The sequence below is a fragment of the Galeopterus variegatus genome, unplaced genomic scaffold, assembly GCF_000696425.1.
Source record: "Galeopterus variegatus unplaced genomic scaffold, G_variegatus-3.0.2 Scaffold926, whole genome shotgun sequence".
Lineage (NCBI taxonomy): Eukaryota > Metazoa > Chordata > Mammalia > Dermoptera > Cynocephalidae > Galeopterus > Galeopterus variegatus.
Window position 1 is genome coordinate 240975 of NW_007727037.1, and position 16126 is coordinate 257100.

The window sequence follows — 16126 nt, forward strand, 5'->3', positions numbered from 1 at the left end:
AAAAAAAAAAAAAAAAAAAAAAAAAAAAAAAAAAAAAAAGAAAATCACCATTTTGGGCTGGCCCGGTGGCACACTGCTACAGTGCACCGCTTGGGAGCAAGGCGGCGCTTCCGCCGAGGGTTCGGATCCCACATGCAGACCGGTTCCCGCTCGCTGGCTGAGCGAGGTGCGGGAGCGACACTGAGGGTTGCGATCCGTTGCCAGACACGAAAAAAGACAAAAAGGAAAAAAAAATCACCATTTTGCAGCAAAATAATAATTAACTCAGGTAAAGATCATCATGGACACTAAAACCTTTAGGTGATAGGTCATTGGGGAATAAGGTATTCATACAGTAGCAAAGTATCACCTCATAAATTAGTTTTTAATTACAAAGGGAAAGGCACCTTAAAAGTAGAGAAATTGGGAAGACATCCATCTGACCAAGTTTCTGCACTTAAGAGTCACCAATAATGACTGAAATTGCAAAAGGAATGACATAATGCCATGGGAAGTACACAGTATCATTTACATAGAATTTTTGCCAAAAATGCCTAACCTAAATCTATTTATAAGGAAACGGAAACACTCACACAAACCCAGATTGGCTCCTGGGTTGAGGGGAAAAAAAGAAACCAGCTGTAAAGAATATTATTGGAACTGAGGAAATTTGAGTATGAAAAACTGAATATTAGCTATTTCATCAATGTTAAATGTCTTTATATTTTGGCTATATAGAATAATGTGCTTAGGGATAAAGTTTTATGTCGTCTATACTTGACTTCCTTTTTAAAAAATTAATTATTTTTTTTTCCTTTTTGTTTTTTTTCGTGACCGGCAACGGATCGCAACCCTCAGTGTCGCACCCGTACCGGACCGGGACCGGCAACGGGATCGCAACCCTCAGTGTTGCTCCCGCACCTCGCTCAGCCAGTGAGCGGCCGGTCTGTATGTGGGATCCGAACCCTCGGCGGGAGCGCCGCCAAACTCCCAAGCAGCGCACTGTAGCAGTGCGCCACCGGGCGGGCCCAAATTAATTTATTTTTAACTGACACATAATTGTATATGCCTGATTTTCAAATGACTTGATCCAACAAGGACAGTAAAAATACACCCGTGCACATATGCAAGTGCGTAGAGATAAAACAAGTTCTGCAAAATGTTAACTGGTAAATCTAAGTAGAGGACATGTACAAGGATTCAATGCACTAATCTCTTAACTTTATGGAAGGTTTGAAATTGTTCAAAATATAAATCTGGGGGAAGGGGAACACTGGGCCCAAACCCTCCCTCTTCTGGGGAGCACAGGGCAGGAGAATATGTCTTTCCTCAGTTAAACACACTTCCACACAGGCAGCTTTTCACTTGAAACCACTCTGCCCTGATTTCCAACATTCCAAATTTTGAATAATAAAAGTGAAAAATTATGTTTGGTCTTCATTTTACTAAAAAACATAATCTAGCAAAGGAAGCAAGGTCATTATGAGGTAAAGTGACTTCCCCACCCTGGTCGCACATGGGCAGTGGCAGGACTAGTATCAGGAACCTTACCCACTCTTCCATCCCTACAATGATCTATATTTCTGTCAGAAATTGAAAGCTGGAGCGTCACTCACTGGGGGACAGGGCCATTACAGAGGCTGGCTTCTTGTTGCCTTTACTCCAGTGAGCTCTTTGGGCCCTGCTTCCCGATGGTCTTGTTTCCACACTCACAGGCCTCTTTTCACCGCCCATCCCCACTCCTACATTTAATGACACACATCTCAGTCGGAGCTCTACAGCTTTATTACAAATGGAGTTGACATCTAGAGAGGCCCGTCTCTAGTCTTTCTTCTGTACCCTCTTTCTTCCCAACACAACCCTCCAAGGGAGGCCAGTAGACCATTACTGGAAGCAGAATCTGGGGAGAGTGAAAAAGGGCAATGCTTTCTCCAAAGTCCTCTGAACCAACCAGGGTCCTTCTGACTCCAGTCAAGAATCTTCTGGTGGAAGAGGTAAGAACTTTAGCTCTCATCTTCAAGGTCTTCCATGTCTACATCCTGGGGGGCTTTTGGCTTCTTTTGCCGTTTGGGCTGGGGTTCACTAGTCCTGGCTGGCTTTGAGGGGGCTTCCACTGAGTAAAGGGAAAGAGAAATATTAAAGAATCTAGATAAATCCAGGCTCCCGCCCCCCCTCCCCCCACCTCAGTGCCCCGGTATCACCTTCCATGGCTGCCTTCTCTTTCTGGGCAAGCCGGATCTGTTGGAGGAGTTTTCTGCGCTTCTTCCCAGATAGAGTGATGTTGGCACGTGCACTGGACCTGAAGGGCAGATAGGAGCAAAGATATCCAGGTTAGCCTGAAACACCCTAGGTCACCCAAGTGGTTCTGGCAACGGAAAATTACATAACTATTTGGAAGTGTGGGCTCTAAGGCTGTGAGTTAAGTCTCACTTTACTTAATACTAATCTCAAAACATGCTTCACGGTTAAGTATTAAATAAAGTACTTAACGTTAAATGTTAATATTTAGTAAGTAGTAGAAAGTCTAGATATTTATATTGAAGAAGCCAATGAGATAATGTAGAAAGTAATTAATAGCAGGGCCGGCCCGTGGCTCACTCGGGAGAATGTAGTGCTGATAACACCAAGGCCACAGGTTCGGATCCCTATATAGGGATGGCCGGTTAGCTCACTCGGGAGAGCATGGTTCTGACAACACCAAGTCAAGGGTTAAGATCCCCTTACCGGTCATCTTCTAAAATAAATAAATAAATAAATAATTAATAAATAATAAAGTAATTAACAGCATGGGAACTCTTCCCCAAGACTCAGGGGGCCTTGAAACTTCTATGCAAAATCCTACGTGTACCTTTCGGAAAATCAACCGAGTTGTATGTAAAAATAAGTTTACTTATAAGATTCTATGAGAAAGGTTGTGAGATCCTGGCAGACTTTAGGAACGCACACAGCCGACAAATATTCCCGGAATAAACGTGAGTGCACGAGGAAAGGTGCTGGCCGCTTCGGAGCTCGGCCGAGGGGGGAGACTCGGCAGGGACGACGTACGGGAAGAGAGTCCGGTACTCACGCCCGCTTCTTGAGGTGGTGCCGCGTGATCAGCCCTTCGTCTACCACGGCCCCGACCACTCGGTGCCTCACTCGCCGCTCCCGGTTCAGCACCCGCCGCCGCTTGAACAGCTTCTTCTTCAGTTCCTGCGGGGGAGAGGGATGCCAATCAGACGGAGGCGGCGCACGGCGGCCCGGGACCCCCGCACCCGGCGACCCCGGCCCCCATCGATTCCCGTCTACGGCGAGAGGAGAGAGCGCCCGGACGCTTGGGGAGACAGAGTCGCGGCTCCCCCACAGTCACCGTTCGAGGCCGGTTGATCTTCCCCCCGGGAGCCCCCATGGCTGCGCCGCCGCGCCGGCTGGTTCTGTACTTCCGCTCCGCCCCCGGGCCGCAGGGCCCCGCCCCTCAGTCCTCCGCGGGCCAATCGCAGTCCGGGGGTGGGTCCCGGGTATATAAAGCAGCTCTGCCCGGCTGGAGGTCTCTTGGCGGGCAGCGGCCGGGTGAGTGTCGGTTGCTTGCGGACGTGGGAGGCCGGGTGGGGGCTCTGGCTGGGGCTGGCGGGCCCTCTTTTCTTGGCGGTGACCGGGCGTGCGGTCCCGCTCCCCGTTATGTGCGGAGGCAGAGGGAAATGGCTCCGGCCCCCTCGGCGTAGGGCAGAACCGAAGTCCAGCGGGCTCCTCCTCGGGGTGCTCACGGCTTCTCCTTTGACTTCAGGTCCGCGGACGCTGCCCCAGGAGAGGGAGCTATCGTATCTCCTCCTAACACTTAACGTGGGAACCAATAAAAGCCGTTTGTCCTGCAATAGGTCTGTGTCCGCGTTTTTTTCCGAAACTGCAGAGTTTGGGGAGCTGTGTGCATTCTTCTACGACCCGGAATTTGCAGATCGAACCTGGAACCTCAGTCCCTTGCTGGAGTGCGGGCAACACTTCGCACAGGTTCTCTGGCTCACCTTGCCGGGACCTCTGATGGCCGCATTGCGCCGAATGCTCCACGTGCCGGCGCTGGTGGCGGGGGCCCGCCGCGCACTGGCGGGTAGGGAGGGTGGGGGCAGAGTGGGAGGGCAAGGTGGGTTCTTAGGGACCCGGGAGTCTAGTCCCTGAAATTGTGGCTCTTAAAATCCTGCGGTATATATGCACCGTCTTTTTCAGAGCTGAGATAGAACTCGGTCACCGGGTGACACATACCCTCCACTCGTGTCCACAGGTTCCCTGGCCAGTAGCTGCTTGGCAGACCGCTGCCTCTGGGATCGGTTCCACGCCCAGCCACGTCTTGGTAGTGTCCCCACCTTCGACTGGTTCTTTGGATATGAGGAAGTCAAGGGGCTCCTACTGCCGCTGCTGCAGGAGGCACGGGATGCCTGCCCACTGCGTGTGCTGGATGTGGGTTGTGGGACCTCAAGCCTGTGCACAGGCCTGTACACCAAGTCCCCACACCCCGTGGATGTGCTAGGGATAGACTTCTCTCCTGTGGCTGTGGCCCACATGAATAGCCTCCTGGAAGGTGGCCAAGGCCAAGCACTCCTATTCCCTGGGCACCCTGCCTCCCGCCTCCACTTCATGCTGGCTGACGCCCAGAATCTGGGGCCTGTGGCTTCCTCAGACTCCTTCCAGCTACTGCTGGATAAAGGCACCTGGGATGCTATTGTCAGGGGTGGTCTGCCTGAGGCTTATCAGCTGCTATCAGAATGCCTGAGGGTCCTAAGCCCCGGGGGGACCCTGATTCAGTTCTCAGATGAGGACCCTGATGTGCGGCTGCCTTGCCTGGAGCAAGGGTCCCATGGTTGGACTGTGACTGTGCAGAAGCTAGGCCCTTTCAGGGGCATCACCTACTTTGCTTACTTGATTCAAGGCTCTCATTAAAGACATTTTAGTCCCAACCCTACTGTTCGTATTGGCCAAGAGAGAGTTGGAGAGAGCTTTGTCTTTGAAAGGTAGATGACTGGAAAGTGAGAATGAGTTCTGGTTTCCACATTTACTAGCTGGGTGCAGAATTACTGAATGTGTCTGTGCCTCAGTTTACTTATCTGCAGAGTGGGAATAAATACCTGGAGTTTAGAGAGATTACATACAATGATGCATGAAACATTTAGCACTCGCAAGATGAGTGGATCATTCCCAACTGCCAACTAACTGGAGCTCCTAAAAGTAACAGATTGGAACTTGATCCAAATCACAGTGTTGACTTGTGTGACCCAATAGCCTAACCTCTAAACCTCATTTTTTCTCACCTGTAAAAGTTGCAGATGGTAAGAGGATGGGTAGAAGGCTTCATAAACAAACCTAGGTGAAACATTTTAGGGACAGAACAACACTTACCTTCAAAGCTACTGGGAGGCAGGAAATGGGAATATTCCACAAAGTGGCTTCTACAGACAAGGGAGCCTGTTGCTGGGTCCCAGAGAGAACAGAGGTTGGGGGCTTCCTGACATTCTGTGTCCTCAGGAAACCAGGAGGCATCTTGCTCTTCCTGCTCCTGCCCCCAGCTGAGTCCAGGGTTAAACGTTCTTAAGAGAGATCTGGGGTCCTGTGGGCTCCAAACCCAACCTGGGGGGAAGGGAAAGAGGGAAGTTAGGAGGCCCGTTAACAATGAAAAATATTCCTGATATAATATTAAGTTTTCTGGGTTTTTTATTTTTTTGGTGGCTGACCAATACAGGGATTGAACCCTGGACTTTGGTGTTGTTATCAGCACTACACTCTAACTGAGCTAAGTGGCCAGCCCTTATTGAGTTTTAAAAAGATTATAAAACTAAATTGTGTAATAATTTTTTGCTTATAAAAAAGTAAGATTGGGCCGGCCTGTGGCTCACTCGGTAGAGTGCGGTGCTGATAACACCAAGGCCACGGGTTCGGATCCCATATAGGGATGGCCGGTTCGCTCACTGGCTGAGCGTGGTGCTGACAACACCAGGTCGAGGGTTGATGGCCGGTTTGCTCACTGGCTGAGCGTGGTGCTGACAACACCAGGTCGAGGGTTGATGGCCGGTTTGCTCACTGGCTGAGCGTGGTGCTGACAACACCAGGTCGAGGGTTGATGGCCGGTTTGCTCACTGGCTGAGCGTGGTGCTGACAACACCAGGTCGAGGGTTAAGATCCCCTTACCGGTCATCTTTTAAAAAAAAAAAAAAAAAAAGTAAGATACGCCAAAGTCAAGGGTTCAGATCCCCATACTGGCCAGCTGCCAAAAAAAAAAAGGTTAGAGTGGAGTGTGGTACTGGTAACACTAAGGTCCAGGGTTTGATCCCTGTATGGGCGAGCTGCCAAAAAAAGGAAGACAGCAGGCCAGCCCGTGGCTCACTCGGTAGAGTGCGGTGCTGATAATACCAAGGCCACGGGTTCGGATCCTATATAGGGATGGCCGGTTTGCTCACTGGCTGAGCGTGGTGCTGACAACACCAAGCCAAGGGTTGAGATCCCCTTACCGGTCATCTTTTTTAAAAAAAAAAAAAGGAAGACAGCAATTATAATATGATTAAGAGCCTAACTTCACAGCCTCAGTTCTTTCATAAAGGGACAGCATCTCCCTCATTGGGCTGCTGTAGAAATCATGAGGTAAAAGTGTTTAGCACAGTGCCTGGCCCATAGCAAATGCTCAAAAAGTAGAGAAGACATCCAAAATGTTAACTACTGGGTAGTCGAATTTGGGGTAATTTTATTATCTTTTCCCCACAACAAACTATTTTAAAATATTAAAATTACATAGGGCCGGCCCTGTGGCTCACTCGGGAGAGTGTGGTGCTGATAGTGCCAAGGCCGCGGGTTCAGATCCTATATAGGGATGGCTGGTGCATTCACTGGCTGAGCGTGGTGCCGATAACACCAAGTCAAGGGTTATGATCTCCTTACCGGTCAAAAAAATAAATAAATAAAAACAAAATAAAAATATTAAAATTGGGCTGGCCCGGTGGCGCACTCGGTAGAGTGCGGCGCTTGGGAGTGTGGCGGCGCTCCCGCCGAGTGTTCAGATCCCATATAGAGACCGGTCCACTCACTGATTGAGTGTGGTGCGGACACGACACCGAGGGTTGCGATCCCATTGCCGGTCACGAAAAAAAACAAAAAGGAAAAAATATATATATATATATTAAAATTACAGATTAAAGTGTGTAATCCATTCTTACATCAGAACTGCCCTCCAGTGTTCATCAGCTTTACAAACTACCTTGACTTTTCTCTCCCACATCTTTCTTTATCACATTTATTGGGCACCTACTGTGTACTTGGCACTGCTGAATACAGGGGACACAGCTGAGTTTTCCATGTTGGTCCTGCCCAGAACACCCAGTTCACAATAGCCCCACTAAACCACCCACAACCCTCACCTGGCTCTTCACTTTGGTCCTGGAAGAAGGCCTTGTCCTCCTCTTCCTCACCATCAGTGAGCAGCAGCAGCTCCTCATGCGGCCACCAGAGATCCCTGCTCTCTTCATTTACCTCAGAGGCTTCTACCACTATAGAGGGCAGGCTGGACTTTTGAGAGACAACCTGAATAGGGACAGGAGGGGGATTAGGCCAAACTGAAGGATGAGCCAGTGGCAGGATATTGGGTGCAGAAGTACTAACCTGAACAGCCTGGTGACCTTCAACCCTGTCAATCTCTCCTCTGTCCTTCCAGAGAGGGTTGGTTAGCCTGGGACTTTCTCGATGCCAGGAGGATCCTGGGCTATCTATGGGCCAAAGCCCGTCCTCATTGCTCCCTGGCACAAGGGCCATGTTAGTGATTCTTAGAGTGCAGGGTGGTTAAACTCAGAGGAGCATAGCCCTGCCCAGTGCACCCCACAGACTGCCCCTTTAATCTTCTTTGGAGCCTGGCCCCTTAATCACTTCTGAGAGGAAGCTGACATGCTAGCAGATTATGGGCCTTCCAGGGGAGGGGAAAATGCCCAAGAGGTGGGATAAGAGCTTTATTTCTGCCTACTCCTTGTAGACACTGGGGATGGCAGCAAGGGTAGGAGACAACAAGGTCATCTGGATTAAAGCTCTGTGAGTGAAGAGCTTTGATAATGAATTTCCTGACTCCTTTGTTTACTGGTTTTCCCAAGCAGGCATATTTGTATCTTATTTAATGAATATTTATATGATGTTTACTATTTGCCAGGGACTGTTTTAAGTGCTTTACATATAAACTCATTTAATTATCCTGAAACTATGAGCCAGTTACTGTTATAAGCTGCATTTTCCAATGCAGAAATGGGGGCACAAAGAACTTAAATGACTTACCTAGAGTCACACAGCTAAGGGGTGTTTTCTTCTCCAAACTAGAATTCTGTATGTTACACAAAATCCAGAGTTTTCACGGTTAAAAACAAAACAAAACAAAACCAATGCCGAAGGGCATACCATGATGAGAAAAGTAACAGGTTATTTGCAAAATAAAAAAATATGCATAACTGAGTTGGCCAGTGGCTCACTCGGGAGAGTGTGGTGCTGATAACACCAAGGCCACGGGTTCGGATCCCTATATAGGGATGGCCGGTTAGCTCACTTGGGAGAGCGTGGTGCTGACAACACCAAGTCATAGGTTAAGATCCCCTTACCGGTCATCGTAAAAAAAAAAAAAAAAAAAAATGCATATGTGTACCCGTTTCCTTACCCAGTCAGTACACTTGGCTTTGTAGTTTTACTCCACAGTTGAAGGAATTGTAAGGGGTCGATAGGTTGATGTGTGTAAGTATTTACATGACCGCTATGTGCTGTATTTGAAAACGCGCCCAGACCTCTATTGATCGAGAAATTTTGGGGGGTAGAAAGCTAGGCAATTGTAAAACCCATGGCAACCATAAAGACACGCACACTCTCCCAGCAGTCCCCCTCCAGATTTGATGACAGAGGGCTCCGCGCTCAGCCCTCGGTGCCAACACCTTTCCTGGAAACGCTCAACCTCCTCAGCTAAATCTATTAAGACCCAGGTGCTCGGGACTCTAAACGCCTTGATGATCAAGAGCTCTCTAGCCTGGCCGCTTCTCTATGGTTTTCCTAATAGGTCGCTCTAGTCTGCGTAGGGGGCGGCGAGATGTCCGTGGCTACCTCTCTAGGCTGCGGGAGACGGCGGAGGACTCCTCGCTGGTCGCGCGGTAGGGCATGGGGCCGGTGCGGAAAGTGCTGACCGTGGTCGCGATGGTGGGCGCGGGGATTGGCCTGGGGTCCGCTCTCTTTGCTCTCGTGACCCCGGGAGAGCTGCAGAAACAGGCGATGCTAAAGGTAGGAGCAGCTATGATTCCCAAGGTGGGGTTGGCCGGCAGAGGCCCCGGGCTGGAGGGCCAGGACTGCGAGCTTCCCTTCCTGTTCTTAGGAGATGCCGGAGAAGGACCCGCGGCGCACAGACGAGGTGGCCAGGACCCAGGAGCTGGTGATGGCCACTCTGCAGGAAGCAGCGGCCACGCAGGAGAACGTGGCCCGGAGGAAGAACTGGACGGTCGGCAGCGGCGGGAGGTCAGCTTGAGACCGGACTTGCCCCCTTGAGCGCTGGGAACCTCAGCTCGGGCGCAGGTGTCCGAGGCGGACTTCATCCTCCGTGGGCCCGACGGGGAGTTCGGACACGGGATGCCGCGCGGAGGACTCTGGGGGCCCGAGGAGCTGCCGCCGGGTGGGCACGTTACTCCCAAACACTGCACTGATTGCTATACCGCCCACATCGCGCGCCGGGGCCGAGACGGGGGTCGGACGTGGAGAATAGAAGGAACCAATAAAGCACGTTCCTCCACCCAGAGTGAGCCTTGCAGTCGGACGCCTATCACCTACCACTGCTTAGAGAGCTGTGGGGGTCGGTGCTGCGGGCGCAGATGACCGAGGCGCTGATGCGGCTGATGCCTGCCCCGCCCCCCATGACAGGCTGAAGCCCAATAGGCATAGCGACCACATTTTCAAAACAGTCAGGTCATGTGGTCTAAGTTTGAGTGTACTTCCGGGGATAAGCAAGCCACATTGTTGAAATCAGAACTATCCTGGAAAGTCATGTAGCAGTGGATGCCTGTGGAGAATACTGGGGGCTCCTGTCCCTTCAGCGAGGTGGAGAGGGGCATCTAGCACTTAACATGTGTCATAATGCTTTGTGTGGCCATTATTATTATATTTATGTGGGGGATTTTGGTGTGGCGTTCTGAACCCTTGACCTTGGTGTTACTACTCTCTAACCAACTGAGCTAACCAGCCAGCTCTGTATGGCCATTTTTCAACTTCTGGTTAAACAAGCTTAGAGGCTGACTTACTAAGTGAAAGGAGCGTGCTTTGACTCAGTCATGTCTTGGTTCAACTCCTGCATGTTACAAAACCTCTGAGTCTTAGTCCTATTCTATAAAGGTTGTAACTGTCTTGAGGATTGTTGTTAAAAAGATTAACTTAGGGCCGGCCCGGTGGCGCACGGGAGAGTGCACCGCTTGGCGCTCCCGCCGAGGGTTCGGATCCCATGTGGAGACCGGTTCCCGCTCACTGGCTGAGCGCGGTGCAGGTGCAACACCGAGGGCGTAATAACTTCGTATAGCATACATTATACGAAGTTATCGGAAAAAGGAAAAAAAAAAAGATTAACTTAAAAATGACAAATACAGTGCCTGGCACAGAGCAGCCTCTCAGTAAATGTAGTGGGTTTTTATTCCTCTTCCAAGGTTTTCACGGTAGAAGTTTCTAATCTCTGAATCCAGTCAGGTGCTATTGGAGATGCCACTGAGGGGATAAGATAAAGTAGTGGGTCACAGGCCCACAGCCAAGTCAACCAAGTCACTCCCTTTTTGTCTAGTATGTATCCTGTGGTTCCCAAGCAAGACTGCAAATGTAAAAAGGCTGCTTTTATTAAAGTCAGAACACTAAATCAAGCTTTGTAACACATAAGTATAAACCCAGATGGGAGCATTGGTGCTTTCAGCTGCTGGATTGTAGAGTCATAGGTGAACACATTTGTTATGTGTTGTGTTTAGTTTACCTGTGACCTCTTCCCTAGCCCAAGAATGAGAGGAAGAGTCAGCAGGTGTTTGACAGGACACTAGGGTGAGGTGATCCACAGCAGCAAGGGCTATCATGGAGAAGCCTGGTGGCAGTTCACAGCCTGAGCCCTAAAGTCAATCTCCCCAAGTGTGTCTCTAGGTTCTATTACTTGCTACCTGTGTCAGTTTGGGCAAGGATCATGTGCTTTGGTGTCCTGAACTCTAAAATGGGATAACTGTACCTACTCCTGTAATGAATAATGCTTTCACAGCTGTTAATATAAACCACTTAAAACTGTGTGGGGTACCTATTAAGTATTCAATACTCTTTAGTATAAGGAAAGGACCACAGTGTGGTTGGGACTTGCTCTTTAGAGCAGAAGAGATGCAGTTGCAAAAGTCACCCTAAAATTCTCCTCTCAATGTTTGTGGATAGCTACATAAAAAAACCACCCTTTTAGTAGCTAATATTGGGGATTTATCAGGTGCCCAGCACTGTGCCAAAGCACCTTATGTCGGCATTATGTAACCTTCACAACCACCCCAAGAAACAGACACTATATCTGTACTCTATTAAAGAAAAAACTAGGCTTAAAGAAGCTATAGCACATAGCTAGTAAGGACTTAAAGCTACTGCCTTACCCACAGGAGCAAAAGGTGCCATCCAATATACTCCCCACCCCCCAGCAGCTGATCAGACCCAGAGATAAGAAACAAATCTCCTGGGCCCGCCCGTGGCTCACTCGGGAGAGTGCGGTGCTGATAACACCAAGGCCACAGGTTCGGATCCCATATAGGGATGGCCGGTTCGCTCACTGGCTGAGCGTGGTGCTGACAACACCAAGTCAAGGGTTAAGATCCCCTTACCGGTCATCTTTTATTAAAAAAAAAAAAAAGAAAAGAAAAGAAACAAATCTCCTTCTTGGAAACTAAAGATGAAGAGGGTCTATTTCAGGGGCCGGCCTGTGGCTCACTCGGTAGAGTGCGGTGCTGATAACACCAAGGCCACAGGTTCGGATCCCATATAGGGATGGCCGGTTCGCTCACTGGCTGAGCGTGGTGCTGACAACACCAAGTCGAGGGTTAAGATCCCCTTACCGGTCATCTTTTAAGAAAAAAAAAAAAAAAGAAGAGGGTCTATTTCAAATGCCTTTCCTTTAGCTTTTTCCTCTGCCTCAGTTTTGTCCCTCCCAGCCACTCAGGAAGGAGTCAGGCATATACAGAACTCAGAGGCTCTATTTATTAGAGACGTCAGTGCTTTATCAAAGATGAAGAGGTCAGAGAAGGACAGTGGGATAAAGGCCCCTCAGCTGGGACATTTCTTGGCCACAATAAGGACAGCAGAAGGCACAAGTCCTGAAGATAGAAGAGAACACAAAGATACTTGTTTTTCGCTCCCAAAATTCCCGACCTCATACCATCTCCACAACGTCCCTTCTCTTTGCATCCCTTCTTTCCCCAGGCATTCCCCCCCAAGTCCTGGTTTCTGGTCCCAAATGCCATACCCAGCTCCTGCAGAGGCCGCTCCATGTCAGCCTCTGAGAAGGCTCGTCTAGGGAAGCCGCTGAGCAATTGCACAGGGTCCTGGCCCCCTCCAGGTTCCTCCCCACGGTGGAGCTCCACATAGAGCCTCACGGCTGCCAGCTGTTCCCGGGCCCTGAATGTCTGGGTCAGTGAGGTCCCATCTGGCAGCCTGACCTAGAGAGCAAGGAGACACCCAATATTGTGAGCATTAAAACTGAGCGAGGTGCCCAAGTAAGGAAAAGATGAGCTAAAGCTAGCCCCTCCTTCCCCTTAGATTGAACCAGCACAACTACTATTTAAAGTACCAAAGGAACAACCACTCTGCTTTACTAAGTGATGAAGAGAGACCCCCAGCTCCCTCACAATCAAAGACAAAGGCAAGATTATAGAAAACTATCTCTATAAATACCACCTCATGCAAATAGCTGTGTAATAAACCAAATAAAAAAACATTACAAACAAGTTAAAGGGTAATTGCTGAGTAAGAGGAAGGTATGGACTTAAATAAGGCTGGGGCACGTGAAATTTGATATCTTTCCTAAGAGTAGAGGAGGTAGGATTTCAAAAGTCATTTACAAAGAAGGGAGAGATTTGGCAAAGAGACCATTAACTGAAAAAAGCTCTGAGCTGGGCACCTTACAGGCCAAGAAAAGGGTCCCAGGAACAAGACAGGAATCAGAATGAGTACCTGTATGCGACACTGGTCATACTCCCTCTTGGTGGGAGGCTCCTGGCTGGGAGAGGAGGGAACAGGACCTGGCTCTGCTGCTGGCACGGATGGCCGAGAACCTACGCTACCACCATACTAGAGGACAAAATAAACACTCGCTCAGGCACTCACCCACCCTCTTCAGAAATAGACTGTATAGGGCTGACCCGTGGCTCACTTGGGAGAGTGTGGTGCTGATAACACCCCCCCCCCCCCCCTATATAGGGATGGCCAGTGACCACACCATGCCGAGGGTTGCGATCCCCTTACCGGTCAGGAAGGAAAAAAAAAAAAAAAGAAGAAGAAGAAATAGACTGTATAGGGCTGACCCGTGGCTCACTTGGGAGAGTGTGGTGCTGATAACACCAAGGCCACGGGTTTGGATCCCTATATAGGGATGGCCAGTGACCACACCATGCCGAGGGTTGCGATCCCCTTACCGGTCAGAAAGGAAAAAAAAAAAAAAAGAAGAAGAAGAAGAAATAGACTGTATAAGCCCATGCTTCCTTTCTGAAGCTAGAAAAAGGGATTTACTATTCCACCCACTCCATTGCCCCTAGTGTCTTCCCAATCACCTACCTTCTTGGCTCTCTCTGCTTTGTCTCTTTCTATCTTTTCTCGGACCCTTTGTCTGGAATGCAGACAGGAAGAAAGTAGATCAGACATAAACAAAACAAATCTTGATTTCTTTCTCATTGATTTCTTTTCCCCATTACCCAGACCTGGCTGCTAACTCTTCAGCCTTTTCCCTCCTCCGCTCCTCAGCAGCCCGGCGCATCTCATCTTCCTGTAGCCGCTGTCGTGCAGCCGACAACTCTTGCCCTTGTCTCCTTCGCTGCCGTTCCCGTTCCAATGCCTCCCGCTCCTCTCTTTCTTCCCGCTCCCGCTGCTTCTGAGCCACTAGTTCCAACATCCTGTGTTGAAGAAAGGAAAGAGTTCAAAGGAGCAGGAATGCTAGTGGGAAGGTTAATTTACAACAAGGGACTCAACATCATCAGGGAACGTGTGTCCCCAGAGAGATGAAAGAAATGAAAAGGAAAATGCCAAGAAAGGACAAAGGGAATGTGGAAAGGTCAAGGCTCTTTGACCAGACTCGTATACTGGAGAGAGATGGAAGATGATCCTCAGATATGTGAGACTGTTCCTTACCCTACCTCTTAGTCTGTTCCTGTCTTTCCTCTTCACTCAAAATGGGTTTGCTTTCTCCAGCAGCAGCCCCAGGTCCTACAAGCAAGCAACCAGTATTATTGCCCCTTCAGATTCTCCTCGGGTCCTCCTGAATAATCACACCATGTCCCCCAGTCAGGACCTTCAGGGCCACCTTGCTCCAAGGAGGTGGGTTCCCGTCCCAGGATATGTCCAAGGGGAGTCTCTAGAGGCTCGTCCACATCGGGGTCGTCTTCGTGCTCCATCAACCTGGCAGGGAAAGTCGGCAAGGAGGTTAGCGTTGAGGCTGCCCTTCCCAGCAGCTCCCAGTCTTCCGCCTCTTGATCTGGGCGCTCACCAGTCCATCGCAGCCTCGATACCCTGGTTCCCTGTGAGAGCCAAAGCCTTCTCCCTGGGGGCAGAAACACTGTGAATAGCGCCCACGAGCCATGGTGACGGTCGGGCTGGGACACAGAGCCTGAAACCAGGCTGGGGTAAAGGCCGGGACCAGTCCGCGGCCTCCCACCCCCGCGAGCAGGGGGTTAGGAGGTCTCCCTTACGCGCGTCCCCTGGGGAAGCCCATCTCGATGAGACTCTCCAGAGCCGTTAGTTCCGCCATGGCGCCGCTTCCGCGGGGACCTGGTATGGCGAGAAGGAGGGCGGGAAGGGTCAGCGCTGGGTGACCCCACCGCCGCCCCCGGCCGGGCGCTCGCTCACTCACCCGGCTCTGGACTCGCCGGGAACACCGAAGAGAAGAAAGCCAACGGGAAGCGGAAGTGCCCGAATCTGTTTGGATCACGTGACGGCAGGGGTGGACGGAGGCCGACGAGAGCCAGAAAACTTCTTGGTGCTGCCGGGACGCTGGATGGGGGCGGGGGTGGGGGGAAGGGCTGCGTGTCGGAGTTGTGAGCAGGGTGGCGACCTTCCAAGCCCAGGCGTCTGGCAGCTGTGGGGAAGAGGGCTGGTGCGGCTTTGGAACCCGTGGGCGGAATGAAGCCAGCTCCAGGAGCTTCACACTGCCTCACCCTCCTTAGAAATTAGAAGGAATATGGCCCTGTTGCGCAACCTGTTGGAAAGTGTTTATCAAGAGCCATAGAAATGAGCATGCTCTTTGACCCACTCATCCTCTCGGGGGAATTGAGCCATCTGACTGCCAAAGGGATCTTTGCGAAACACAATATTTAATCATGTCATCACCTCCCTGCTGAAAACTTCTCCATGATACCCCAATAATCAATCAATCATCTAGGAAAAGATTTACTTTTTTTAAACTTTTTTTTCTTTTTTTAGCGGCTGGCCGGTATGGGGAACTAAACCCGTGACCGTGGTGTTATAAGGCTGCACTCGAACCAATTGAGCTAACCTACCTGCCAGCTTAGGGCAAAATGTAAATGCTGATTGTCTGACTTCCTCCCTGCTCCTCTGCACACCACCCCACCTCATCCCCGGCCTTTTTTTTTTTTTTTTTTTTTTTTTTTTGGCGCCCCACCTGTAAAGTGGAGAAAAAAAATAGCACCTATCTTAAGTGCCTTGCAAGATAGTATCCTGTAAATGCTGGTAGTTACTGTGCAGTTTCATCTCCCACCACTTGAGGGTAACCTGTGCATGTTACAAAACAGGTCCTAACTCTCCGTTTGGCCTTTGCATCTACCAGTTCCTCTGCCAGAGATGCCCTGCCTCTTCTCTCAGCTTGGTTAATTCCCAATAATTTTTCAGGACTACAGGATTTCCTTTCTAGGGAAAGCCTGCTTTGACCACCCCTGGCTACCTCCCAGCTCCAGTGCTTACCCCATTTAAGCAT

At 50.1% G+C, this 16126-nt stretch overlaps 4 protein-coding genes across 6 annotated transcripts; 2 read left to right on the forward strand and 2 right to left on the reverse strand.

Annotated features, from left to right (window-relative positions):
- Window positions 1-1979: 1979 nt before the first annotated feature.
- Window positions 1980-8220, reverse strand: LOC103591085 (chromosome unknown open reading frame, human C11orf48). The gene is made up of 6 exons (XM_008573490.1): window positions 7591-8220; window positions 7350-7512; window positions 5344-5571; window positions 3047-3171; window positions 2181-2278; window positions 1980-2092 (listed from the first exon to the last, which is right to left on the reverse strand). Exons 1-6 carry the CDS (start codon window positions 7738-7740, stop codon window positions 2062-2064), a joined length of 795 nt encoding a protein of 264 aa, XP_008571712.1. The 5' UTR covers window positions 7741-8220; the 3' UTR covers window positions 1980-2061.
- METTL12 (methyltransferase like 12) lies at window positions 3928-4902 on the forward strand. Its single transcript, XM_008573489.1, has 2 exons — window positions 3928-4060; window positions 4232-4902. Exons 1-2 carry the CDS (start codon window positions 3994-3996, stop codon window positions 4885-4887), a joined length of 723 nt encoding a protein of 240 aa, XP_008571711.1. The 5' UTR covers window positions 3928-3993; the 3' UTR covers window positions 4888-4902.
- A 408-nt stretch (window positions 8221-8628) lies between the features above and the next one.
- On the forward strand, window positions 8629-10077 carry LOC103591083 (chromosome unknown open reading frame, human C11orf83). The gene is made up of 2 exons (XM_008573488.1): window positions 8629-9228; window positions 9320-10077. The coding sequence occupies exons 1-2, from the start codon at window positions 9109-9111 to the stop codon at window positions 9467-9469; spliced, it is 270 nt and encodes an 89-aa protein (XP_008571710.1). The 5' UTR covers window positions 8629-9108; the 3' UTR covers window positions 9470-10077.
- A 2087-nt stretch (window positions 10078-12164) lies between these two features.
- On the reverse strand, window positions 12165-15109 carry UBXN1 (UBX domain protein 1). Of its 3 annotated transcripts, none has more exons than XM_008573492.1 (10): window positions 15047-15109; window positions 14886-14964; window positions 14684-14737; window positions 14489-14595; window positions 14334-14403; window positions 13902-14093; window positions 13759-13810; window positions 13159-13275; window positions 12452-12644; window positions 12165-12302 (listed from the first exon to the last, which is right to left on the reverse strand). In XM_008573492.1, the coding sequence occupies exons 2-10, from the start codon at window positions 14942-14944 to the stop codon at window positions 12253-12255; spliced, it is 894 nt and encodes a 297-aa protein (XP_008571714.1). In that variant the 5' UTR covers window positions 14945-14964; window positions 15047-15109; the 3' UTR covers window positions 12165-12252. The 3 variants fall into 3 exon arrangements, with proteins under 3 accessions (XP_008571714.1, XP_008571713.1, XP_008571715.1); XM_008573493.1 differs by having other exon boundaries at window positions 12173-12302; window positions 14501-14595; XM_008573491.1 differs by having other exon boundaries at window positions 12165-12644.
- Between the last annotated feature and the right edge of the window lie 1017 nt (window positions 15110-16126).

Excerpts from the sequence above, each read along its gene's own strand:
- METTL12 (XM_008573489.1), top strand. The coding sequence starts at position 3,994 with ATGGCCGCATTGCGCCGAATGCTCCACGTGCCGGCGCTGGTGGCGGGG. Across the intron at positions 4,061-4,231 it reads GGCCCGCCGCGCACTGGCGG|GTTCCCTGGCCAGTAGCTGC; the intron begins GTAGGGAGGGTG and ends TCGTGTCCACAG.
- LOC103591085 (XM_008573490.1), bottom strand. The coding sequence starts at position 7,740 with ATGGCCCTTGTGCCAGGGAGCAATGAGGACGGGCTTTGGCCCATAGAT. Across the intron at positions 7,513-7,590 it reads AAGGTCACCAGGCTGTTCAG|GTTGTCTCTCAAAAGTCCAG; the intron begins GTTAGTACTTCT and ends GTCCCTATTCAG. Across the intron at positions 5,572-7,349 it reads GGACCAAAGTGAAGAGCCAG|GTTGGGTTTGGAGCCCACAG; the intron begins GTGAGGGTTGTG and ends CCTTCCCCCCAG.
- LOC103591083 (XM_008573488.1), top strand. The coding sequence starts at position 9,109 with ATGGGGCCGGTGCGGAAAGTGCTGACCGTGGTCGCGATGGTGGGCGCG. Across the intron at positions 9,229-9,319 it reads AGAAACAGGCGATGCTAAAG|GAGATGCCGGAGAAGGACCC; the intron begins GTAGGAGCAGCT and ends TCCTGTTCTTAG.
- UBXN1 (XM_008573491.1), bottom strand. The coding sequence starts at position 14,944 with ATGGCGGAACTAACGGCTCTGGAGAGTCTCATCGAGATGGGCTTCCCC. Across the intron at positions 14,596-14,683 it reads ATCGAGGCTGCGATGGACTG|GTTGATGGAGCACGAAGACG; the intron begins GTGAGCGCCCAG and ends TTTCCCTGCCAG. Across the intron at positions 14,094-14,333 it reads AGACAGGAACAGACTAAGAG|GATGTTGGAACTAGTGGCTC; the intron begins GTAGGGTAAGGA and ends TCTTCAACACAG.